Here is a 25926-nt window from a genome sequence, read left to right on the forward strand (position 1 = left end):
GCTGGCACCATCGGACTGCAGACCCATGGGGCTGTGTAAGCAGCCCTCCCTTCCTCCCTCCCCCAGCGGATTGCGCACCCGAGCTGTTCCCTGCCTCTGGCGATAGGTGCCCTTGTCCGGTGCCATACCAGTCCTGCCGTTTGCTTGGAGAAAGATTCCACCAAGGCCTCCACCCCGTAGTCCTGAAGCATGGAGGTGTTGTAAATAAACTGCTTGTAGCTGTATTCGTTCCCCTGGATGATGAACGAGTCCGGCATCAGCGCGTGCCAGTGGTAGAGCTGGTTGAACTCCACAGCAATCCGGTTCCTGTACTGGAACTGCACGCCGAACAGCAGCTCCGGGTCAAACTTCAGCTGCAGGAAGTACCCGCTGAGATGCTGCACGTAGTCCTCAATGACGATCTTGATGGTCTCTCCTAGGAGTGAGAGGAGAGACGCGCAGGGAAGCGGGATGTGAGCCAGCAGCAGAGGCAAGCGGCTACAGGCCAGTTAGTTACTGGGCAGCAGCAACAGCTCCTGGCTGTAAATGAGCCTGTGTTCTAACAACTGGAGCTCGGACCGTCTAACGGAGATTACAGAGCCGGCGCTAGGCATAAGCAGACGAAACAATTGCTTAGGGCCCCGAGCAGCTCAAGGGGTCCCCCTATTTGCTTATAATCATGTATGGCGGGAAGGGGCAAAATATTCCTGCTTAGGGCCCACAGTGGGCTAGCACCCCCTCTGGAGAGAGAACATCACCAGGGGTGCTCTGGTGATAGGCATGGAAAGAGGTGTGATAGGATTAAACATCCAGTGCGTTGTACTGGATCTGCCTTCATCTGTCCCATAAAACAGCCCCCGGGAGGTTCCTCGATCACATGTGGCCTCTTGGCTCGTCTGGCTTTTATTGGCCTCCTAGGAAGGCAGGTATAAGCCAGGAGTGTGTCACTGCAGTCGAGGGGCAGCGGCGTACACCTGGAATACGTGAGCGGAGAATCAGCCCTTCTGGGGGTAACTCTCAGCCTAGGATGGTGTCTTGGTGCTGACACGCCAAGTGCTCCCCCTTTGGACGAATTCGTCTACTGGGCCAGCGTCTGCCCAACACTGCTGCTGCAGTATGAGGCCCGTTAACTAGCCTCATGCTGAACAGCTGGGGCAAATGATCAGCAGGGCGAGTGGGACGGAAAATAGCCAAAGGATGCTGGCAAAGGTGCCTCGGGTATAATTTGGATAATGGGTTGAAGTTAACTAAAGGAAAACAAGGCAGTGCCCCAATAGTGAGATCTATGGGGATGTGGGATGGTCTCCTCGGGGGTCAACGAAACTCATAGGGCAGTTAAAATTGGCCAGGACAAAGCCCTGGAGCACAGGGAATAACCCTGCATTGGAGAAAGGACTGGATGGCATTGACTACATGTTGTGTTAAATCAGCCACAATGCCCTGCTCTCCCCAGGCCCACGTCCTCCCCCTGCTCTCACCGATGAGGATGAGGCGGGCTGTCTGGAAGAGCTGCTCGTCGTCCCACGTCGGATGCTCCTGCTTCAGCACGTCACAGACTCGGTTGTGCTCGCGAAGCCAGATGGTCGCATACATCATTAGCCCCGGCAGCAGGCCAAACACCTCCTGGCCCACAGCCAGCTGCTTCTCCTTGGGGGTGCCGGCAGGGTAGATCATGTGAACCGGAGCCTCGAGGACCGTGGGTGGATATACCTCTCCATGCAGTACCTTGGGGAGACAAGAGCAGGCTGGCAGCAAGGAAAGGAATGGAGACAACTGCCCTGGCCAGCCACTGGGTAGCCAGTAGATCCCCGTGCTCCAGCACTGCCAGCCTCAGCTGGCTCCCGATCAGCGTTAACGCCACCTCTGGTCTAAAGGGGATTCGCTTTACAGCAGGGGCAGTCGCTGCCCAAACCCTGGAGTCTTTCTTCCTTGTCCAGAGCTGAAAGGGGCTGAAGGTGGTGTCTAAGGCTTAGCTGTGCTTTGGAGATGAGCAGGAGGAAGCTCCTAGGGTCACACTCCCGGGTGTGCTGGCCCTGCTGGCTCAGAGAAGGCGCAGGCAGGCCTACAGCTCAGTGAGTGCTGCCAGGAGCGACCGTGGAGGGCTCGCCAGGGCACACGGCTGTATCAGACTCATGGGGCTTCTCATAAATTGCTCAGCAAGTGCCTGTGGATGGGGAATATTTCCAAAAGCTCCTGTGTGACTGAGGTGCCTTCAGCCCTCAGGTTTCCAATGAGCTGTGGTCTTGACATGCCTGCATCCCTATTGAGGAAGGGACCGAGGCTCCTCAGTCACTCAGACATGGTAGCAGGTTTCCCCTGCAGTGGCCTTGGAAGGGAGCCAAATGTGGGCAGTGACATGGCCAGATGTGGGGAGAGGTGCTGGCTGAGAACACCACACGGGTGGCTGGGGGGCCCTGGGCTGAGAGCCACAATACCGTATATTTGAGCTTCCCGTCTGTGAAGTTCCGCAGCTGGTACTGACGCTCCAGATTGTCCCCATACACGTGCCCGAGATCCACCTGCGGAGAGAGGCCAGCGTTACCTGCTGTGCACACAGCTCGTGCAGACAAGCTGGGCCAGTCAGCTGACCCTGTGCCCCACCAGCAGCAGGGCTAGAGAGCAGGCCCCAGCCTTTGGCAGGGACCCAGGCAGCTGGGAGCCCTGGCTGAGAGGGCAAGCGATTCGCTCTGTATCTATGGGGCAGCCATGCCACGAGCACCAGCAATCCCTGCCCACGGCAGTCTGATGTTCCAAGCAGCCTTAGGGGCTGGGGGCTATTTGATGGGTTGGGGAGGCTGAGAACCCTGCAGCCTGGAGGTCTCTGCTTCTTCCAGGACAGGCTTCCCCACGTGGCCCTGTCCTGGAAAGCACCTCTGCCTCCGGTCCCCTCTCCTGCTCTTCCCCCTCTCTGTCTGAATGGGCACCTGCACTCCCCCCTTCCCAGGACGTGAACCCCGGCTGCTCTGAGCCTCGGATGCAGGAGCTGGGTTGTGGGTAGCACTGGGGGTGACATCACACAGCTGCAAGTGTGTCTCTCCCGTTCAGACTGCTGGAGCAGCCAGCTTCACGGGAGGCCCTTCTCCTTACCCCATGGCCCAGGGCCTTGGTGAAGCCATGCCCCATCTTCCCAGATGTCTTGAAGAACTGGTGAGTGAAGTGCTGTGCGAAGAAGGCAAACATCAGGTTGGTCCCACGGGGGTCCCCTAGGAACTGCTGCCGGAGCAGAAACCTCTCTGCAAATTGCTGAGGGTCAGGGAGCTGCTTTTTCCCTGCAAAGGAAGGAAACAAACCCAAGTTGGGAGCTGTCAGCGCATCCAGCCGGTGGGGTCTCCAGATGCCTTACGCCTCAGAGCGACTCAGCCATAACCCCTGTCACTGGGGAGGAGTCTCAGGGAGAAGAGGGGTGTCTCTGCCCTTGGCTCGGAGGGCCAGGAAGCCACCAGCAGCTCTGCCATCCCGTTACTTATTTGCAGAAGTCAGCTTCTGTCAGGAACAACTATCGGGGTGTCAGATGGGGACTGCTTCAGCTGTCACCCATTAAAGTCAGTGGGAGACGATTGTCTAAATAATGATCTATCTCAGCATCTTCAGAGCACAATCGTCCAAGCACCAGTTCTCTGCACAGGAGTTATTCGGCTCGGAGGTTTCCACGTGTACCTTGGATATCTGGACAGGAATTAGCAGTAGCAAGCAGCCCGCTCCCAGTGGAGACCCAAAGACCTAACCTACCCAGGCGTTCGCTCTGACCTCAGCCTGGCACGTTCACTCATCCCGCTGGCTGTGCGGCACTTGCTGGGCCCTGCTAGTCCATTAGCAAAGTAAATGCTCCGAGCTCTAGGTGTTTCAAAGGCTGGGGTAGGGCCTTTGCTTTCCTCTGAGGGTTTCAACCCTGTCTGGGGTCCTTGGAGAGGATGAGGTTAACCGGAGGGCGGGAGGAATGCGGCTATTAGCAGCATGCTGCCAATTTAGCTGACTATGACTAAGGACCACTCTTCCCTAAGGGGCTGCGTTCCAGACGTGGCAGGTGCCAGTTTAAACCCGCAGAGTGGCTGCCGTCACCTAGCGCTCCTGCCATGGCTCCCACGCGGAGGACAATCCCCCAGGCTATGCTCTCCTGAACGATGGCCCATTGACAGTGCTGGAGACTTGAGGGCCCCTGGGAATCCACAGAGCAGGCACAGCACAAGCAGTTACAGGACAGGGCGGACCCACGCGGTACCTCAGCCTGGTGCCGTTTGAGGAGGGTGTTCGTCCTCCAGGGCCTGTCGCTGAACTCCCAGGGGATGGGTCAGCCGCACCCTCGGGAATGGCTGACGGGAATGGAGCCGTCACACCCATTGCCTCAGAACCTCTCCCTGAGGGGAGTCTGTTTTGGTGAGTATCAGACTGGCTGGATTTGAACCAGGGTTGAAGGACTCTAGGGTGGGCGCTCTCCGGCCCTCGGGAGGGGAATTCCAGTCACTCTCCTGGTAATCAGAGGAGCATTGACCCTCGTCCCCTCTTGCCCTCTGGGGCCAGGAGTAGGGGGTCGGCGCCAGGCTCCAGACTGCAGGGGTCACGCTAGTTAACTCCCCTGGGCATGCAGTGTGAGCCTACGCGCCAAGGGGCTGCAGGGGGCAGGGATGCTTGGCGTGCTGGATTGACTTGTCCTGGGGACAGCACTTCCCTCAGATGGGTGCCAGGAGCGGCCTTGATTCTTAGTAGCTGTTCTTCCATTACAGTGAAACTCCAGGAAGGAGTGAGAGCTAATGACCCCTCGAGGTGCCAGGGCCAGTCGCCTGTGCAATATGCGTAGCCAGAGCTCTGCCACTACTGGAGCAGCTGGCAGGGGTGACTGTGGATTGGGATTGAGAAGGCATCACATGGGGCGTTACTACAATGCCGCCACCGCAAAACAAAGTGCAAGGAGACTCCAGCGCCCAGGTTTGCGGACATCCTGAGCATGGTCTTTGCTGAGACAGGCACTTACCGCTGGTTCCCATAGGAGTCGGACAGTCCTCAGGTACAGGTGGAAGGACACGGGTGAAATAGCTCACGTTGGAATAGGCTTCCCAGCTGATATATCCATGCGCTGAGTTATACGTGGGGGGGCTTGGGATCAGATTGGCCCGGACTGAAAGGAGAGGGAAGAAAGTCACCTGCAGCCGGGCAATCCTAACACAGATGTGTTCATTCTGCTCTGGGTGGTTCCCACGTGTACCTGTCCTTGGAACAGCACCAGTATGACAGGGCCTGGCTAACTGTGGCACTGCATACACACACAACAGGGTGGAGGGGTGGGAAAGAGTGGGACACAGGCAGGAGGGGGAGCCACAGCTGGGAATGCAGGGATATGCATGGGTCTGTTTTCTTGTGAAGCCTTTGCAGGGGGAATGCAGGTTCCTGAACTTGGATCCAAGCAGGTAAGTAAAAGGGGAACTGATCTGTGAGCATCTTCCTTTGAAAATGTAAATATCGTTTCTGTCCCTGATCTGGAGTCGAGCAATCTTCACAAAAGTTTTGCTGTTCTCCTTTAACTAGCGACTCAACTAGTTGTTTCTAATTGCAGAGGTTCGTTGTGGCTAGTGAACCACTGATTTAATATTTACTGCTGGTGACATGCATCACAGAGCAGCCTGTGTGGGGAGCCCAGGGCTAGGATAGCAGGGAGGTGGTGGGTTGGGATCGAGGGGTATCAGCAGGATGGCGCACAGCACCTGTTTGTACTACACCTGTCTCAAGTCAATCCTCTCACTTCCTTCTCAGGGACACTCAACTGAGTCATTAACAAAAGGAAGAAAAGAAAAAGGTTCTGTGCTGAGCCTCGCTCTGCTTTGGGTGGGTTGTGCTCAGCTATTGGGAGTTTGTGTCTCTTCCCTGACCTTTTACACTTAGCCTTTAAAATGCCTTGATTCCCCCTAGGGGATGCAAAGTGAGAAGTTATATTATTCTCTCCGCTGCTGCTTCTCGTTCTAAGTGGATCCCTTGATGAATCACACAGTGTTTGAGAAAAACATCCCATTAGAGATGGCAACAGAGGCAGAGACCTGTCCTGCTGCATAGCTCCAAGGAGCTGAACCAAAATATTTATGCAAGATGATAAACTTTGCAGCATGAGTGAGTCGAGGGTTTATGGTTTGCTGGGACCATTGTCCCGCCGCTAGCCCTCCCTGCTGCCGGAACACCACAGGCACTTGGCCATGCTGACATTTACGTGCCTTTCTGAACACTGGAGAGCTGCATATTTTAAACGTTTTAATGTTGTTGGTTTTTTTTCTAACAACTTTTTAAAGTGCATTTACAGAAACAACAAACATACTATACGAAACTTCTATCAGAACTTAAAATTTAAATCAATTATTTGTATTATGCAGGTTACCACACTTTTATAAACTTGTTTATAAGAATCCAACTACAGTAAAATTACTAAGATAAGATAAAGAAGAGAAGCCAGGTTCGGAGGAGGGGGATAGAAATGGGGTATGGGGAAATGGGAAGAGAGGAAGAGGAGGCAAGTGGGGGGCCCATGGATTTAATAGGATTATCCACATACTTTCAGGAAAGCATCCCATAGCACTGAGAAGTTTTCTGGGGTCTTTCTGTTGTGTTATACAAGGCTTTCCATGCTGGCCAAGCAGACAGTGTCCATGCTGCAGTCAATGGCTCGCCGTTTTTTAGATTGCCGTTTTTGCAGCACTAGTCTTTTAACAATTATTAGTGCTCTGCTGAGCCAACGTTTTTCAGATTTGTTCAGCTTCCAATTAACATCAGTTAGGTTTAAAATAACATGTTTAGCTTGTAACACAATTTTATTTGATAGGAAAAAATTAACTCTGCAATTCAGTTCTGCCCAAAACATGTGGGTACAGGGGCCTTTCCAGAGCATACGGGGTAAGTTAGCACCTGCTGAATCACAGTGCCGATATTCGTCTGACAATTAATTTGGTTGTGAAGCTTACCCATGGCCCCCCTGCTAAGCCAGGCGTGGGTTCTCCCCACACGGCTCTGCTGATGTCACAGTGAGTCACTGGCAGACCAGGGAACAGAACTGACGAGTCCTGAGTCCCAGTCCCCTCTCCAGCCCCTCGACTTCACTCCTCCCCCAGAGCTGTGCATGGAACTCAGTTCTGCCTCCGTTCCTGCTACTCCACCCACTGGACACACTCCCTCATTCTGCAAGGGCAAATGGATGATGTCTGCTTTACGAAAACACGACGATAACAGGAAAAGTAGCCTGCCTGGGGCAGCAGGTACACCAAGAGATCTCCGCAGTGCCTGAGAGTGAAGACACACTTTGAACCCCAGTGGCCAAAGCCAAGGGTGGACTTTAATTTAAACATTCCCACCAAAGAGCCTAGCCTCACCTGATAGCACCAGTCTCATCAGCGTCTCCCTAACGAAGGTCTTATTGATGATGTTCCAAAGCCACTTGAAGTGAGTCAGGATGAAGTGATAGAAGGCCGGGCTTGGCTTTATCATAACGTGGAGTCGTGTCCAAAACTCAGCTGGGAGGAAACAGCAAATTGCTTTACATTACTTAGTAATAAAACACTTTCCTTTCTAGTGACAGCTGCTAAATGGCCAATCAGCTCACAGTAGCTGTTGGATAACCAAGTCCTGCTGGCACCAGCACGCGGTCAGCCAGTAAGAGCACATGCTTATGAAACAATGCTCCGAACTTGTGTTCCATTGGCTGAGTGCCTTGCCACTCAATGTGCCTCTGGGAGAGCCCTATGGGCAGTGTTTTGAGCTGGGATCAGCTCCAGCCCCTACTCGTGTAGTTGAATTAAGCCTCTTGCAGAAGCTGTTATTTTTCTACCTTGCCCCCAGGCTTTCACCCCACAGGCAGAGAGGGAGGGTGAACTTACGCGAAGTGCAGTTAATACCGAAGTAACCTGTCCGGGTGCAGTCGCATTCGTAGCTTTCCCTGCCGACCCTCATGCACACCCCTTTGTTCTGACATGGGTAATAACAGCATGGATTCACTAGGGGAAGAAAGCGAGAGAGGTTTCATTGTTAACCCATGGACGTTACTTGATTTATCAGCTCCTCGGTCACCATGGAGTGACATTTGCCCTTGAGCAGAGAACCAGCATGAGGTACCACTTAAGTCTCGCTTCAGCCCAGTGGTATCTAGGCCTTGTGAGATGAACTTTACCCTATATGCTTAGCTGCGAATACCATTCACTGCTGAGATTCCAACCAGGACATTCCTGGAAAGCACTCGTGGAGTGAGGAATCCAATCAAAGGGCCACCAGGCTGCAGAGTGAGGTAAGCAGCATTTGCCCTACAATAGTCAGTGCATGATCATGCATTCTTAGAATGATATATGGGGCAGAGGAAGAGAAATATACGTTGGCTGGAGCTGGAGAGTTACTTGATGGGTCAAGCAAGACAGGGAGAAAAGGGGCTCCCCCACTACCTACATATAATGCCCAGTACTTTGCTTTCAGCTATTTCTGTTAACCCCCCTGGAGGCTTTCAAGTTTTGTGCCTGTAAAGCAGATTTTATGATGATTTTACTGTAGTGGCATGGCAGAAGTATGTACAGAGAGGAGCAAACCCTGCACTAGCTGATATCAGCACCAAGTCCTTACCAAGGCATGCGAAGTATGTGTGCCCAGATTCCCCCCACCTGCCTGAAAGGGGCAGTCTGGATGCAATGGTTCCACCTCTCCTTTGCTGTTTGCCATGCTGTAGGGAATCACTGTCCAGTTGAAATAGGAGGCATTTATTAAAGGAAATGGTTACAGCCACAAACAGGCTTCCACGCAGCTTGAGTCCAGCTTGGTCCCCTTTGTTTACCAGGGGCCACACCCTGTCTGAAGCTCTATCCAGCACACCTTGACCTCTAGTGGTTGGTTGAGTGATCTAACTGTAAGGACACATATTATGCTCCCAGTGTCTGGTCTGCTAGGTGATCAGGCCAGCCCTCTAGGTTATCATGCCAAGGGAATTAATTAGTCTAAAATATCTTGTTAGCAGAAACACCAGAAGCTGTAGCTCCCCAGCACCCGTTCCTTATTATGAATGGATGGAAGTGGCTGCTTGTTGGGTTGTTTCTCCTATCTCCATCCCCTGGGCAGAGTCACTTCCTCTGAAACAGGAGGCTTAGTCACATGCCATGATGGCTGGAGGCTGGAGATAAGTGAGCCAGCGCTCCCCAGAATATCCTGCATCCCACACAGAATCACAACCGCTAAAGGATGTTCATTGAAAATTTACCCACAGCAAGTCACTCCAGGAGTGATGGGACACAGCAGGGAAGGAGGCCAGGGGAGACCCATAGCCTGCTGCAACCTCCTGTAGTCTGGCCGATGGCCCCATGTCAGACCAGGGGCCGTTTTTACATTTTCTTTTTCTTGTTCTCTTTCATTCTTCACAGCAATTTGTCCTGCCCCAAGCAGGCAGCAGGACGCTGCTGCGTTGTGAGGGGAAGATCAATGGCTAGAACCAACGTTCTGCATCAATGGACTCTCGGGTTTCTGCCTGAGAGCACAGCTCGGAGCTGGGAAGAAGGCACGATAGTTTCCCATGTCTTCACTGAATCATAGAATATCAGGGTTGGAAGGGACCTCAGGAGGTCATCTAGTCCAATCCCCTGCTCAAAGCAGGACCAATCCCCAGACAGATTTTTGCCCTAGATCTCTAAACGGCCCCCTCAAGGATTGAACTCATAACCCTGAGTTTAGCAGGCCAATGCTCAAACCACTGAGCTATCCCTCCCCCCATGAATGCTCCATGCAAAGAGTTTTGACTTAATCTGCCTATGTGCTAATGAGCTCCCAGGAAACCAGGCTAAAGGGAATCGGAGACACAATACAGGGCCTGTGCTCTGCTCCCAAAGATAAGAACTCCCGCAGCTCCCAGCTGGTGCATGGGAGGCATTTTGGGTGCTGCAGTATCCTTCGTGTAAAGCTGGCGAGTGGCAGAGAAGCAGGGACTGGGCCTCAGGAGCTGCAATGGGGTTTGCTGTGCGTGCATAGACTCGGGCATGGTCAGGACTCGGAGCTCTGGGTTATTAACCAAATCTGCCCTGGGCTGAAGTAATATCCTCACTGCCTTGTGAAATCAAAGCACAGGATAAGCATGAAAAGAATGTGAAATGCAGCCTGAGAGGGCTGCTGAACTGCGGACGCTGTTCCCATCCCCCCTCTGGGGCCAGACACACCCAAGGACTTCAGGGGGCTGTTGCTTTCAAGGCATCTTGCATCCCCCCACCCATTGCTTCCCTGGGGAGGTTTTGTATCAATACTGAGCACATGCCCAGCGCTGGAGGCTATTAAGGGTCCAGCGCACTTCTTCAGGGGCTATTAAACCCGTAGTAGTGATTGGCATCCTCCCACATTGACTAATGGATCCTTCTGGCATTATCTCATTTCACAGGGGGGAAACTGAGGCAAAGAGCTGGGAGGTGACTTGTCTAAGGCTGCACAGGGAGTCGGGGCCTGAGCTGAGATTAGTGCCAGGAGGATTTGCAGTTGCTCAGCGTGTCTCAGGATCGGGCCTGTCATGTCAAAGCTGCACTCTGATGCTCAAGGGTGCAGCAGTTAATCCTCCTTGTGACCCTCAGCACCATGGCGTGGCCAGCTTCTGAGCTGGGATGGGTGCAAGGGTGCCTGGGAAGCTACAAGCCAGAGCTGGTTCCAGCTAGAGAGAGAGACTCCCCTAGGGATAGAATTGTTGCATAAATGAAAAGCTTCCTCCCCTGGAGGCAGAAACCCTCTTTAAGACAATGCGCCACGTTTTGCAATAGCAGGAGCCTGCTTTGCACGGCCTTGTCTTCAGCAGCATAAACTGGGCAGGGAGCTGCCTGGCTGTGGGGGCAGGACCCTTACGCTGCTAGGGCACCTCGAGTCCTAGGTGTGAGGCCAGCCTGTCTGATGTCTGTTGGGGGACCTCGGTGGAAGAAGTGGGTAAATCCCTGTTCATCTGCCCATGCACAGGGCTCTGCACGACAAAGACAGCTGCAAGCTCCTTTATCAATCACTTTTATAGCACCATAAATTTGCAAACATAGGCCACATTCTCTGCAATCTACGCTAGACAAATGAGGACACGGCAAGGGATAAAGATTTGAGAGGAAGTAGCCAGAGAGTGGATGGGTGATGGGGGGAGGAAAGAGGGGAGTTGGAAGGAGCTCTGCCAGGGTCATTGCTCAATCCAGTCCGCTCCAACTTGCGTGCAAGCATGCTCTGCCGCAGCCTCCTCCTGAATGTGTCAATGCGTGGGTGGAATTACTATGAAGTCCCGAGCCACTGGAGAGCTTAAACAAATCAGAATGACTTGCAGAACAGGGGTACTGTTGTCAAAGTGGTGTTTGAGAGGCTATATCAGTCGTCCAATTCCTGGAGACACTTTGGCAGATGGTGGTTGCTTAGACAATGACAATAATGGAGAGAGGTGAGAACAGCACATGGAAATTTGGTTGAGGATTTTCAATGCAAATTAGCTCTGCGAGCTCCTTGTCCGGTGAGGAAAGGCTAAGTGCAGATGGTTTTTTTCCAGGAGAAGGTAGTGGAGACTGGAGAGGAAGCAATTTCTGGAAGGTTTCCCCCCCCCCCTTTTTTTTTTTTTTTTTGAGTAATTCAGCTCTAGACAAACCTGCTTCAGTTAAGACCTCAACAAACACAGTTGAGACATGATACAAACAGCCTTTGGAATCACAGACCTCTTGCGGTCATCCCTTCCCTCAAGGACAGGCTGTGATTGGGGTGATACTGGTGGAGGATGCCGTGTTGACAATTGCTAGGACTCTCCTTGGTTGCAGGCACAGATCCGTTTTTCCCTTTCCCCAGTAACATTGGGTCAAGTGCTAGAATTATCTGAAGCCCCAAAGAGGAACCAATCCAAATCTCAGCTGTCCCTTAGCAGAAGTTCATCTCATTCCCGCACTCAGTGGTAACGCGACAGTTCTCAATTGCCAGACTCAAGGAGGAGTCTTTTAACAATTATTAGTGCTCAGAGGATGTGAGACACTCGGTCCCTGGAGTGCTTGTTAGGGATCATTGTCTCTCAGCTGCTGTACCTCCCAGGGGTCCATTGAAGCTAACAGAATTCTGCCAGTCTATACCCACTGAGCAACTGGCCTGGAAAGATCAGGGCTGTGAATGTCCACAACAAAAGCATCTGCTTCTCCTTCCATCTCTCTCGCCGAGAGCGAGATCTCCAAAGGCGCAGGGGGCAGGTAGGCGCCCGTCCCCTACTGAAAGGCAATGGGAGCTGGGAGCCCAACCCTCCTTGGAAATGATCCCTAAAGCCTGGCAGCAGCCCCCTGGATGACAGTAGTTCGTCACACGTTCCCTGTGGACAGCGGTGATAACACTGCACTATAGTTCTCCTCTCTGACTGAGCACCCCAGCCCAGAACTGTCACCTTTATCCTGGGCTTCTACCTCATCCCAAGCAAAGTTCCTGAGAAGCGATAAAGTTGGGGTAAAGTAAAGTCCCAAGGGCCAAGGATTGTAGTGGTTGGATCAGAATAAAAACAGCCAGGAAGAAGGGCTGTTCCAACTTTCCCGTGTCTGGGAGGATGTTTTAACTGCAGGCGTGGTGGAGTGACTCCAAGCCTATGTAAACAGGCTTTGTTCATAAACACCGGATGTCTTAAAAGGGCGCTCCAAGGCAAAGGCTGAATATTTCTGCTACTCTTTGGATTGCTCCGGATTACTCCACATCTGGTGGTAGACAATGAACTGGAAACAAATGTGATCCCCGTTTAAACACTAACCCCGCAGCCAAACAGCGATGTCACTGAGGGGCCTTTGCACAGCCCTGCAGCAGCTTGCGTAGAGAGCACGTCCCAAGGCAGAGCAGCATCTAAAACCCAGGACGGCACTGTCCTTAGCCACTGGGGTTTGCCAAATCTCCCCTTTCCACACGGCATGATCACAGAGCAGTGTCACGTTCATTGAGTCACCTCGGATTCAGACCTGTCTGAGTTGGCAGCCAAAGAAAGAATAGTTTATCGTTGCCATGGAGAGCAATATCTGAAGAAATTTGGACCCTGTTTCTAGACACATTTGGATAAAAAGTGTTGAGTTGGTTCAAAGAATGCCAGATCTCCGTTCCACCCAACACTCCTCTTTTTCTTTCCCCTCCAATCCTCTCTTTCACCAATTCATCTGTCTTTTCCTATTTTATCACTGTTCCATCCACCCTAACATGTTATGTCTATGCAGTAGCAGCTGGTTTTGTATTGTCTGTTCTTGCCGCTGAAACACGTCGTAAAGCTGCGTGATCGTACAATCAGATTGGAGGGCCCGTGAGGCACCCAGTATTGGGAAATATAGACATGCTGTAAGCATTCACCTTTTTGTGCTGTTCACTGTCTGTTTCTCTATGAAAATTAGTTTACAAAAATAGTCACCGCCAGCACCAGCATCACGTGACTGCGTCACATTACTGCAGACAAAGAGGGCCTGCTTCACGTTTGCTCTGAGGCCCCTTTCTGCTGCGTCAGTCCCATAAGGAAGCCTTAAGCTGTGTGGCAACAGCCGCCCTTTCAGCAGGTTCCTGGCCAGCAGAGAGCTGCTGGGACAGCTCGGTACCCACCCCACTCCCAGTCCTGGCATAGGAGACATGTCTGGGATGGGGACGGAGGAAGAGGGAGTAGCCAAAGCGCCATGCTTTGCCTCTGGTCCATAACCACAGGCAGCTCAAGTGTCACTTGGAGCAGGCCTGAGGCAGGACGTTCCCACCCAACCCTGGCTGCTCCAAGAACACAGGCCAGGAACTGAGAACTGGGGCCAGGGAGCCTGTGGTCTCTGGAACCAGCCGTGGGGACCCGTGTCAACGATCTGCAAGGCAACCTCAAAGGGCTCTGACCGATTGTTCACCGCGATCCATTCACCAGGCGTGTCAGGAGGAAGAAGAGTACAGGCAAGCTGAGCTCTCCCCCTGGAAAATGGTCTGTTACGCTCACCCCCTGGCACAAGATGAACAAACAGCCCGTGACTCTCCATTCTCCTGTAGGACGATGATGGTCCGTTGCCATTCTATCATGATACTTGTCCAAGGCTCTCAAAGCACTCAACAAATGCTTATTAGTCCTCACGATGTCCCAGTGTCAGAGCATTATTCACGTTTTGTATATGGGGAAATCGGCACAGAGACGTTCAGTGACTTGTGCACAGTCACATAGGGACAGAGCTCAGAGCAGAACCCGCATCCTGAGTCCTCATGCTGAACGTTAGACACCATGCTTCATATTCCACCTATAGACACACACAACTTCTGTCCCTTGCTGCCCGCTGACCTTTTTCCAGCTCTAGCTTTCATCCATTTTGTCTTTACTGGCTCCCAGCTGCCTGGAATTACTGAAAGGCAAACTGCACAAACGTTGGCGGTGGAACAATACCCACTGGTGTCAGTGGATCCTGATGCCAGTGTGGCCAACTCTTGCAGTGTTTAGTGTTTTACTCCAAAAAACCCCAGCTCTTGGAGTCATGTGACTATGAGAGAATCTCCGCTTCCGTTTACAAAAGTGCAAAGTTTTTAGCCCTGATGGTTGTGGAGAAAATCTTGAAAACGTGACAGCCCTCCCTGCCCCACCTGCCAGGCTCAAAAACAACAAAAAGTAAATAAAAAAATAATAATTTAAAAAATCTTGTAAGTTTTAAGCCAATATCATGATTTGGGGCGGGGGGGGGCTGTCTTGTGATTTTTGAACCTCGGGGGTTGGTGATACTGTGACAGTAAAGATAAATGCAAAGTACTTCATATAGGAAGGAAAAATCCAACACATGATGACAAGATGGGGAATAACTGGCTAGGCGGCAGTACTGATGAGAAGGATCTGGGGGTTAGAGTGGATCCCAAACTGAATATGAGTCAACAATGTGATGCCATTGAAAAATAGCTAATATTCTGGGGTGTATTAACAGAAATGTTGTATGTAAGACTCGGGAGGTAACTGTCCTACTCTACTCGGCACTGGTGAGAGCTCAGCTGGAGCACAGTGTCCAATTCTGGGTGCCACATTTTAGGAAAGATGTGGCCAAATAGGAGAGAATTTAGAGAGCAACAAAAATTATAAAAGGTTTAGAAAACCTGACCTGTGGGGAGAGGCTAAAAAACTGGACATGTTTAGTCTTGAGCAAAGAAGACTAAAGGGGGGACCTGATAAGTCTTTAAATATGTTAAGAGCTGTTAGAGAGAGTGTTGTGATCAATTGTTCTCCATGTCCACTGAAGGTAGGACAAGAAGTAATGGGCTTAATCTGCAGCAATGGAAATTTAGGTTCGACATTAGGAAAAACTTGCTAACTCTAAGGCTAGTTAAGCTCTGGCACAGGCTTCCAGGGGAGGTTGTGGAATCTGCATCACTGGAGGTTCTGAAGAACAGGTTGGACAAACCTGTTAAGGAAGGTCCAGGGTTCCTTGGTCTTGCGTCCGCGCAGGAGGCTGCACTTGATGATTTCTCAAGCTTCCTTCCAGCCCTACGGTTCTATGATTCGATGACTCTTGCCATGTGGCCGGGGTATAACCTTTGTAACCCTGACCCAGGTCATGTGACCGGGGCCTGGGAAGAGTGGGTGTCACACCTTCCTACAAGCAGTGGGACAGGAAGCAGTGTCTTTGGTGTCTTATTTCAGTCTATAGGATAAATCCCGGCCAGAGCATGAGCTGCTTTGTCTGCAATGTGGCAACTTCTGAAAACGTGATTTAGGTCTATGTCTGTTCCAACACCCTTTGGGATGCTCCTAGATCTGTATTTTTGCACTCTAGAAGTGTATCTGTCAGTACACTTAAAAAAACCCCAAACCACACAGACAGGAGCGACCTATTTCCGTCAGCAACACAGAGCCAGCTTGGGAACGAAGCTCCCCGGCGGACCCGCTAGGTCTGCCTGGAAGAACAGCCATTGGAGGAAAAGAAACATCTCTCACAAGTAACCAGGAGAACAGGAGAGTCTGGGGAGACGACAACCTGTTCACAAGGGACACGGGAATAGAGAGAGAAAACTTTCCATATCTTCGCCAGGGGCAGGTTCAGTGCACAGTTCACCGTTTTGCAAAGTCTGACCCAGTATGTGATGGGTAAAGCATTTCGGGCCATGTTCTGCTCTCATTCTGCTCTCGGATGTAAATCCAGAGTCCTTTGAAGTTACACAAGAACAGAGTCTGGGCATGGGTCACTCCCAATTCAGCCGGCCAGCAAGGAGAGCGACATCAGTGAGCTGCATAGCTGTGGAATTTTGATGCAAGCAGGCTTCCAAGCCAGGTCAAACAGGTGGGTTCTGCAGCATGCTCTGAATGGTGCCAGGTGCTGGCTTGGGCTTATGTCTATGGGTGGCTCATTGAGTTGCCTGGGCTGGGAATTCTCACAGATGGGCTGAATTCATGAGGCGGCAGAGAGCAGCGCATGCCAGTGGAGGGGGGAGAGTCTCACAGACAGTTACCAGCAAGCAGAGAGGATCTGTTGCAGGAGTTCCGTCGCTGCCGCCTCCGTCCCATTCCTGAGATTCTCCGTAACTGGGGTCATGCTCTGACTTACGCCCCAAATCGTTCCCTGTCTGTACGGCTGTGTTTAGAACTTCCTCATCTCCAGCCCGCGATGGCCTCTTTCCAAACTGCATTACTGAGCTGTATCAGCTCCTCGGTGGGACACACAGTGGTCACCATTCAAAATTTCCATAAGGGGACAATATCCTCCCTGAGAGCCATGGCCAACCCAACATGAGGGTGAGTCAGGGAGCACAGCATGCAGGGCCCGGAGCTCAATGGAACATTCCTGGTTTTAACAGTGATTTGATGGTAAATAGAGATGCAAACCAGAGATCGTTATAATTAGCATGGCTCAGACTTCCTTGGATGCATGTTAAAGGCAGCTGGTGTGATGCAATGCCTTTTTGCTGTATACACGTTCCAATGCATAGTGAGCCTTTGGTCTCGTAGCCGCTAAATTCCAGGAGATTCCAGGTCTCCCAACTGTTCCGCAGATGTTGAGTATTGTATTTCTTCAATGCTGTGAAACTAGGGATGCTTGGCAAGTTTGGGGCTTGAGGCTGCAATTTATATGTTTTTAAACATAAGGATGAAAGGTTTGAATTAATGGGAACCAGCGTGTGACATCCGAACCCACAGAAAAACAACGGAAACAGGCAGCGGCTCGGCCCAAGGGCTCTTAGAACGTAAGGTGCTGTAGTAACAGGAACCAGCCTGCCCCAGATGCGTGATGCTGTCCGCCAACACCCCGGTGAGGGACTGGCCTGGTCCCTGAGAAACATCTTTGAGCACCAGATTCGGTGAGGACAGAAAGGCCCTGAATGGGGGATTCCTCTCCTCCTGTTGCCGGAGATTGAGCCCTTTGCTTTCGCTCCTGTCTTGCTGGGGCGAGAGTAATGAGAGTGGCTCAGGACCCACGTACCCACATGCTGCTCTCTGGGGCAGCTTGCCACTCAGCTGAACACCAGCCGAACGGGCCAGCCCGCAGGCCCTGCGGGGATGGGTGCAGGAGCAGAGCCTGGCTAGAACAGAATTGCCCTAAAATGCATCTCCTTGAGGGCTGGCTGAATTATCCCCAAATCGCCGATCCAGAGCACAGAACAGCCGGGGCTTGTCTCCCCTCCCGCAGCACAAAGCTGACACCCCCAGGGCCTGATCCAAAGACCAGTGGAGTCAATCGCTCTCTGTCCAGTGACTTCAATGAGCTTTGGACCCGGCCCTTATTGCTCCTCCGTGCTCTCTCAGGGTCTGTCTTCCCTGCAGTTAGCGCAGGCTCTCAGCCGGCTATTGCCCCAGCCGCCTCCCCTCCACACACACACACACAAGCATCTCACTCAAGTTTATTAGTGCTTTCAGGCCTGGCTGGGGGGTTGGAGCCTGCATGCTCCTTCCACTCAGGCTGCCAACCAGCCACTTTTCACTGATGATGCAGGCTAAGCCACTGAAGTGCTGGTCGACCTTCCACACCTCCCACGATTTGATCCCTGCATGTGCCCAGGACAGACGGGTTCTCCCCCAGTTCCCTGGAAAAGGACCATGGAGCAGCTCAGCTCACTGCAGCACAAAGGACCATGGGATATGCCCTCACAAGTCCTAGTGACACACCCGAGTGAGGACAGCAGCAGTGAGGATGCAGTAACTCGGGGAGGACTTTGCAGTGTGGCAGCTCACACCCACGCTAGACTAACACAGATGCTCAGACCCCACGGCCAACCACCCAAGTTAACTGCAGTGAAGAGACATGCTCTGAGCTCTCCTGCCCTCCTCTCTCTTGGGTGATGGACACTAGGAGAAATGCGACGGGACAGCACCACTACCACCCCCTGCGCTCCAATGTCACGTCTAGCCAGCATGAAGATCTCTCTGGACAAATGGCTTCCGGCCAGCAGCAAGTTCTGTGCCTGGATGGCAGTGCAGCCACGCACCTAAGAGCAGAGACCAGCACTGACTGTTCTGGCGGGCTGCCCTCCGCGAGGGAAGCCTTTGTAAATATTAGTCTTACAGGCAGGTCCTGCAGAAACCATACATGACAAAGGAATGTGCAGCCTCTTCTCAGGACCGCTTACGGTTGCTGTAAAAATAGACAACCCAGGAGCCCAGCAGCTCGGCGTGGCTATGGACATGAAAACCAGGACATGAAAAGGCAGGCAGACCTGGGGCTGTCCAGACTGTCAGCTCCTAACTGGAGCAGCAGCTGTTCACAGCCAGAGGACCTGTCTGTGGAGAGGCAGAGGCCCAAAGGGCAGCCCCTCCTGACTTGCACTAAGCACATCACGCAGCAGTTGCTGCCCAGGGCAATGAAGTAAAGGAGCCAAGTACGAGAACTCTGCGAGCTACTGATGGGGAGCTCGGACAATGCGTGTATCCCAGCAGTACTGTAACAGCAGGCAGGGTTCTTCCTGACCCCGTTTAGGGATCACCTCACATCACCTAGAGAATGAGAATTGAAATCCCAACTCATGTAACTGCAGTTGCTGTTATTTATCGGACTGTTTTGTATACCCCGGGGAAGGTATTTGCTTCAATAATATCCGGCAGCAGCAAATGCCACAGTTACTCATATGTTGCCTTAACCATTATTCTGCTGGGTAGAGCTCGCTCTGGGTCTGTCTGGGCTGGTAGCACTCTCACCTCTTTGCTGAAGGGCCTGAGTTTACGTCCCACACCAACGCTGGGCCTGGTGCCCCGTGCTTGACAGTACCGTGGTGTAGGGTTAGGTTGTGTTGTGCTGTTGGAGGTGCTACCCGGCAGCCCTTCAGATGTGGCCCCGAGGAAGAATTTGATTTGCTGTGCCCAGGGCCGGCTCTGGCTTTTTGGCCGCCCCAAGCAAAAAAAAAACCTGGGGGGCGGCCGGAGCCAGGGTGCAGGGGGGAGACTCTCTGCCCTGCAGATGTGCCCCGGCTAGCGGGGGGAGGGGAAGGGAGCGGGGGGGAGAGAGAGAAGGGGGGCGGCCAGGCCTTCAGCGGGGCGCTGCCACGCGGCCCCTCCCGCCGTGCCCCCTGCCGGGAGGGCTCCACACCACTCCGGTCGGCTGGGAGGGAAGGACGCGGGCTGCCCTGCCGGACTTGCTGCAGGGCGCTCCCGCCCTCCACGCCGCCGCCCCCTACAGGGCGGCCGGAGCGGAACACCACCCAAAAAAAAAAAAAAGCGGCCGTGCTGCCCTAGGATTGGGCAGAATACCGCCTCCTACAAGCTGCTGCCCCAAGCACCAGCTTGCTCGGCTGGTGCCTGGAGCCGGCCCTGGCTGTGCCTGCCTACCTCCCGCAGACATGACGTGACATGTTGCCGCTCCCCTGCCTTCATGTTGCTTTCCTTCAAAGACCCCTCGGAGAGGGCAGCCAGAACAGCACAATAAGCAGGGGGACAAATTATTTAACCGTGAAGAAGTGGAAACAATGGTGAGTAATGCCCAGAAACACGCACATATCGTCGTTCTGATCTCAGCAGAGCTGTAACAAGATCTTCGTATTCCCAGTTGCCTAGGTGAGGGCTACAGGCCCAAACAATGGAGCTGGGACCGACTTGTAGCTCTGGGCTTCAGAGCCCCTGAGCATTGCAGAGGAAGGTGAGGAAATTGAACAGAAATAAAATTCTTGGCAAGAAAAAGTGACTCAGACACATCACTCTCACTGAATGATACTCCCCCTCTTTAATCTTGAGACATGTGAATAAACTGCTGGGACAGAGTAAATACAGGTCAGGAGAGGGCATGATACGCATTTTGGGTGCATGCAGGTTCCCATGTTTGGGGAGAGTTGACTTCTTATCTGGCCAATGCCTCCCTTTCTCCTCCTCTGTAGACCAGGTGCAGTTTCTGGCTCATTGTTCCCATGCAGCACAAATGAACAAATCCCACTGATCCACAGGGAGCAGATCCTGCCTGCAGGGCTGCCCCCATGCACCTGCCATTGCCCACATACCAGCCGCGCGGTGCCAGGGTTATTGACTATTATTTACAGATGAATAAACAAGCCCTCGCCTTTACTGGGCAAATGCTTCCCTCAGTATCAAACACACTGCAGATCAGCTCTTGCTATTCCTGGTGCTGTCTCTGAGAGGAGAGTTTGGCTTTTCCCTGGAGTGGCAGAGATGGGAAATTTCCCACCTTTTCTGCTCAGTTTCACACTTCGGAGACAAGACAAAGTCCTTTTTCAAGTGTCTCACCTGCCAGTGCCCCTCATCTCTGCCTTCACTCATCTACCCAGCTCCCTGGGCTCAGCTCCAGCTTCTCCTCTCTCCCTGTGGTTTGTCTCCTTCCCCTGTTCCTTACTTGGTAGCTTCTCCCCCAGGCCATCGCCCTGCATGTCTCCTAGTCCGTGTTCACCATGCACATCTCACCCTCTAGGCTCCTAGACCACCCCCACACTAGTGCTTGCACCGGGGCCAGCACTGAGGGAGCTTTCCAGACGAAGCTCAGGGCAGACACACACGCAGACCCTCAGATACCCTGCTACAGTCGGAGCCAGCGCACTCCCTCGCAGACCCTGTCCTCCGAGCCCCACTACTTCCTGCCTAGTCGGCTCCGGCTCCCTTAGGCTCCATTCCCCACCTCTGAGCGCTCTTGTTGCCTCCCTGAATGTCTCCACTGCAGCCCCCTCCTGCCCGAGATGTGCTCCTGGGCGCTCTTTTCCTGGCGGAGTGACACACCCAGCCATTCCGCAAAGCTCCCGCCTGCCGGCTCTACGTTTTCACAGACCCACTACTGCTTAGTCCCACCAAGGGGTTGTCAGGAAGCTAGAGGCAGGAGGCTCCTGCCTCCCAGCACATCCAGCCCACGCCCCAGTTGCCCAGCACCGCACAGCCTGCTGCTGCCACTGCAGATTCAGACTCCAGCCCCTCCTCAGACCTTACTAGTGCTTGTGAGAGACGCTGGCGGGCAGCGCCGCAGCCTGATGGCCTGTGTTCACAGGGCAGGGTCGCGGCATGCTCCCCTCAGTGTACCCCATCCTCTGAATGGAGGGAGCCCCTGCAGGAGGCAGATGGCAAGTCGCTCCTCCAGCGCCCTTTCAGCCCCTGGCCTGTCTGCTGAGATGGCCAGTCGGTGGTTTTGTGACATGGGTGACCGACTGTCCGGAGGGGAAATGAATAGAGACTCTTTCTCTCCTCCCCACCCCCACCCCCCCGATCCACAGAGGCCACCAAACAATAGGGGGGTGGGCTGGTGCAGTGGCCCCGAGGTGGAAAGCTGCTTAGCGTGCCACTAGTCCCGTCCTCCTCCTTCCTCTGCAGTCTCACAGCACGAGTCCCTCTGCCAGCTCCCTGGCTCCAGACAGGGGCAGTGAGGCGGGGAGAAGAAATTACTCAAATGCATCTCAACTATTTTAAAACTTTCTTCTACCAACTTTTAGGAAGTAAAAAGCCCCGGCCAAGCGGTCTGTACTCGCTGCACTGCGCTTTCCCATGGGCTTTGAGGAAGTCTCTCTAGGGGGCTGGCTGTGAGGATGGGCTCCCTTTGTCTTCCTCCCTCGCAGGTTTCCGGAAGCTGCACTGAGCTGCTCCCAGGGAGGACAGAAATGTGACAGGTTACGGCACTGCCTGGCCCAGTGTGGTCTCTCATGGAGAGGGATTAGAACATAAGAATGGCCCTACTGGGTCAGCCCATAGGTCCATCTAGCCCAGTATCCTGTCTGCCGACATTGGCCAGTGCCAGGTGCCCCAGAGGGAATGAACAGAACAGGTAATCATCAAGTGATCCATCCCGTCGCCCATTCCCAGCTTCTGGCAAACAGAGGCTAGGGACACCATCCCTGCTCATCCTGGCTAATAGCCATTGATGGACCTATCCTCCATGAATTTATCTAATTCTTTTTTGAACCCTGTTATAGTCTTGGCCTTCACAACATCCTCTGGCAAGGAGTTCCACGGGTTGACTGTGCGTTGTGTGAAGAAATACTTCCTTTTGTTTGTTTTAAACCTGCTGGCTATTAATTTCATTTGGTGACCCCTAGTTCTTGTACTATGAGAAGTAGTAAACAGCACTTCCTTATCTACTTCCTCTACACCAGTCATGATTTTATAGACCTCAATCATATCTCCCCTTAGTCATCTCTTTTCCAAGCTGAAAAGTCCCAGTCTTATTAATCTCTCCTCATACAGAAGCCGTTCCGTACCCCTAATCATTTTTGTTGCCCTTTTCTGAACCTTTTCCAATTCCAATATATCTTTTTTCAGATGAGGCGACCACATCTGCACACAGTATTCAAGATGTGGGCGTACCATGGATTTATAGATAGGCAACATAATATTTTCTGTCCTATTATCTATCGCTTTCTTAATTATTCCCAGCTTTCTGTTCGCTTTTTTGACTGCTGCTACACATTGAGTGGATGTTTTCAGAGAACTATCCACAATGACTCCAAGATCTCTTTCTTGAGTGGTAACAGCTAATTTAGACCCCATCATTTTATATGTATAGTTGGGATTATGCTTTCCAATGTGCATTACTTTGCATTTATCAACATTAAATTTCATCTGCCATTTTGTTGCCCAGTTTTGAGAGATCCTTTTGTAGCTCTTCACAGTCTGCCTGGGTCTTAACTATCTTTAGTAATTTTGTATCATCTGCAAATTTTGCCACCTCACTGTTTACCCCCTTTTCCAGATCATTTATGACTATGTTGAACAGGACTGGTCCTAGTACAGACCCCTGGGGGACACCACTATTTACCTCTCTCCATTCTGAAAACTGACCATTTATACCTATCCTTTGTTTCCTATCTTTTAACCCCAGTTACCAATCCATAAGAGCACCTTCCCTCTTATCCTGTGCCAGCTCACTTTGCATAAGAGCATTTGGTGAGGGACCTTGTCAAAGGCTTTCTGAAAGTCTAAGTACACTGCATCCCCTTGATGTAACTCCACAGAAATGGGCAGAGTGGCTTTTCCACCCATTATTCCCCCTTCCACCCCCACCCCCGCAACTCTAATGCCTGATCGGCCGTGCCCTCGCTATACCAAACCCTGGGCCAATACACAGCTCCTCCAGGTCCTGTCTTGCAGCACCCCCTTAGAGCATTACTAACGCACCCCAGTCCTGTCCAAGAGCATCCCATACAGCTCTGCCAATGCACCTCTAGCCTCTCAGCAGACAGGCCAGGGGCTGAAAGGGCGCTGGAGGAGTGAAATCTGTATATTAAGGACTGCAATATCCAGTGGGGTGAGAAAAACTGCTTAGTCTAGTTGTTGCCCAGTCTAATCGGGTTGAGAGTTTAGACTGTGTGCTTAGATTTTATTTCTTTTGGTAACCAACTCTGACTTTTTGCCAATCACTTAATATCACTTAAAATCTATTTTTTGTACTCAATAAATTTGTTTTACTGTTTATCTTTACCAGTGAGTTTGTATGAAGTGTGGGGCAAATCTGCTCCGGTTTGGCAAAGGCTGGTGTATGTCCACTTTCCATTGATGAAGTGGTGAACCAATTAATAGATCTGCACAGCCCATCTTGAGCAGTGCAAGGCGGTATATTCCTGAGGTGCAGTGCTGGGAGCTGGCGGGGATTTGGCTCTGGTGCGTTTCTCTGTGTGATTCACGAGTGGCTCAGGGAGCACTCATGCAATCTAGCTGGGTGTGGGGCTCCACATGCTGTTGTGCTGAGTGATCACAGCGCCTGGAGGGGTTTGCTGCTGATCACTAGCAAGACATTGTGAGAGACAGCTCGGGCTGGACAGAGTTCAGGGGGGCACAGCAGTCCCACAGTTCCAGGCTGCAGCCCAGGGATCCCATCACAGACAGACCCTGTCACACTTTGCCCATCCTTGAACAGTCACAGCAGGGCAGCAGCAACGTAAACTTCCATCCCTGATACATGCCACACCCCTGCCTGTCAGGGAGCACCTCGAGGGAAGTGCCATCTCCATGGCCCATGCACTCCCTGGCTTCTATAGCAAAGACCCCAGCAAATTCCACATGGGCAAACAGTCACCACGTGATCATGGGCCTCATGGTCTGGTCTCTCCTGTCCTAAAGGCCCATGTGAACCCAAGACCCGGATCCCTTTGAGTGAGCCAGTCCCCGGCCATCTTTCCTCTTTCTAGCACACACAGTGCCAGGCCAGTCCCCCTTCGGGGGCTATTGTTCGTCACAAGGGGGGAACACACCTTCCACTAGAGAGCAGGCCCCCCTCGCCCTCCCCCACCCCGGCACACACAGACCGGCGCAGACAGAACCAGACGGTTGTCCTAAGTTAAGAGCTCAGGCAAGTGCTCCGTGATGGCTGGGAAGGAAATCAGCCCTGCCATGGGGCTCCGGAAGCAAATTCTTTTTCAGCTTTGGGCAAATCCAGTTTGCTACAACGTGCTCCCACCGCAAACCTTCTCTTCAACTGAATCCCACAGTGCAGCAGGCTCTGGCCAGCTTACTTCACTGTTTGTGTCCCCCCCCCACACACACACATCAGCACTTCCTTTCTCGGGTTGGGACAGAAGACAGCAATGTCAAAATACTACAAGAGTGAGCGAGTGAGCGCGCCTGTCCTGGGGATGGGGAGAGTCCCTGACACAGGAGGTTTGCCGGTTTCAGACAGGCGTCTGCTGGCACAGGCGCCCTGGGATACCATACCGGCAAAGCGCACACAATGTGGACACAACTCTACCAGCAAAGCGGTGCTCTATTCCGCTATAGTAAAACCACCCCTCACACGTGAAACACGCTCTCTGTAAGAGCGTAGCTTTACCGCTGTAACTGTCGGCACTAGGGACTTCTGGTGGCGGCCACGGATCACACCTCTTCACTCCCCCCCCCCGCCCCCCAAGCCACACAGCTATGCCAGCAGAAGCCTGTAGCACAGACCTGGCTGTAGACACTAGGGTGATGATACATGGGCAGGACTTCCCAGACCACCTCCTCTCTTGAGCTTTGGCTATCCCTGCTTATAACCACACGAGATGGAAGAAGGGAGAAGCACCAGGGTCTCCCTGTAGTCCCCCTGGGACCTGGCTATTGCCAATCTATTTCACCTTGGAGGCACTCGGATACTATGGTACAAAGCCCTTCAACAGAGAAATGAACCTGAGCCACAGAGTTCAGCAGATACAAACTGGGAACTGAGCTCCCGCATAGTTGAGGAGTGGATAGGTCTGGCAGGTCAGGTTAGGGCCCTGGCTGGAGAATATGACAGGGTTTGTTTGTATAAAACACACCTGAACCCATAAGGTCATTGTAGGAAAGGAAAATAATCTAAAGAACTCGGGTTCTCTGAGGGTTTTTTTTCCCTTGTACCTTTTTAAATTTAAACCCGTGGGTTTGGTAAATGCCATTGTTTTCCAGCAGAAAATCAGTACAGTTCTGAAACTTTCCAGGGCCTAAGCATTCTGGAATGGTGGTTTTGTTTGAGGAAGGATGGAAAATTACCCCCTTCAAGACATGGTTGAATTGATTGTTCCCACCGAGGGCCCAGAGGAAATTCCATTCTGAGATTCGCTCCAGGCCCACACGGCTGGTTAAAACAGGGCTCCCTGGTCCATTCTGTAACGGCTCGAACGGTGCTTGCTGCTGCCCGTGCCAGCTCTGGCCTTTCAGAA

At 52.4% G+C, this 25926-nt stretch overlaps 1 protein-coding gene across 1 annotated transcript in view; it reads right to left on the bottom strand.

Moving 5' to 3' along the window:
* Positions 1 to 25926, bottom strand: part of PTGS1 (prostaglandin-endoperoxide synthase 1) — a 40053-nt gene that overhangs the window by 10563 nt on the left and 3564 nt on the right. Inside the window, exons 2-8 of the mRNA XM_065418743.1 lie at positions 7827 to 7943; positions 7323 to 7463; positions 4949 to 5092; positions 3067 to 3248; positions 2415 to 2498; positions 1458 to 1704; positions 129 to 415 (exon numbers count right to left, since the gene is read on the bottom strand). Coding sequence (XP_065274815.1) covers positions 129 to 415; positions 1458 to 1704; positions 2415 to 2498; positions 3067 to 3248; positions 4949 to 5092; positions 7323 to 7463; positions 7827 to 7899 — 1158 coding nt within the window. The 5' untranslated portion in view covers positions 7900 to 7943. The remainder of the gene's footprint in view (positions 1 to 128; positions 416 to 1457; positions 1705 to 2414; positions 2499 to 3066; positions 3249 to 4948; positions 5093 to 7322; positions 7464 to 7826; positions 7944 to 25926) is intronic.

The sequence above is a fragment of the Emys orbicularis genome, chromosome 18, assembly GCF_028017835.1.
Source record: "Emys orbicularis isolate rEmyOrb1 chromosome 18, rEmyOrb1.hap1, whole genome shotgun sequence".
Classification (NCBI taxonomy): domain Eukaryota; kingdom Metazoa; phylum Chordata; order Testudines; family Emydidae; genus Emys; species Emys orbicularis.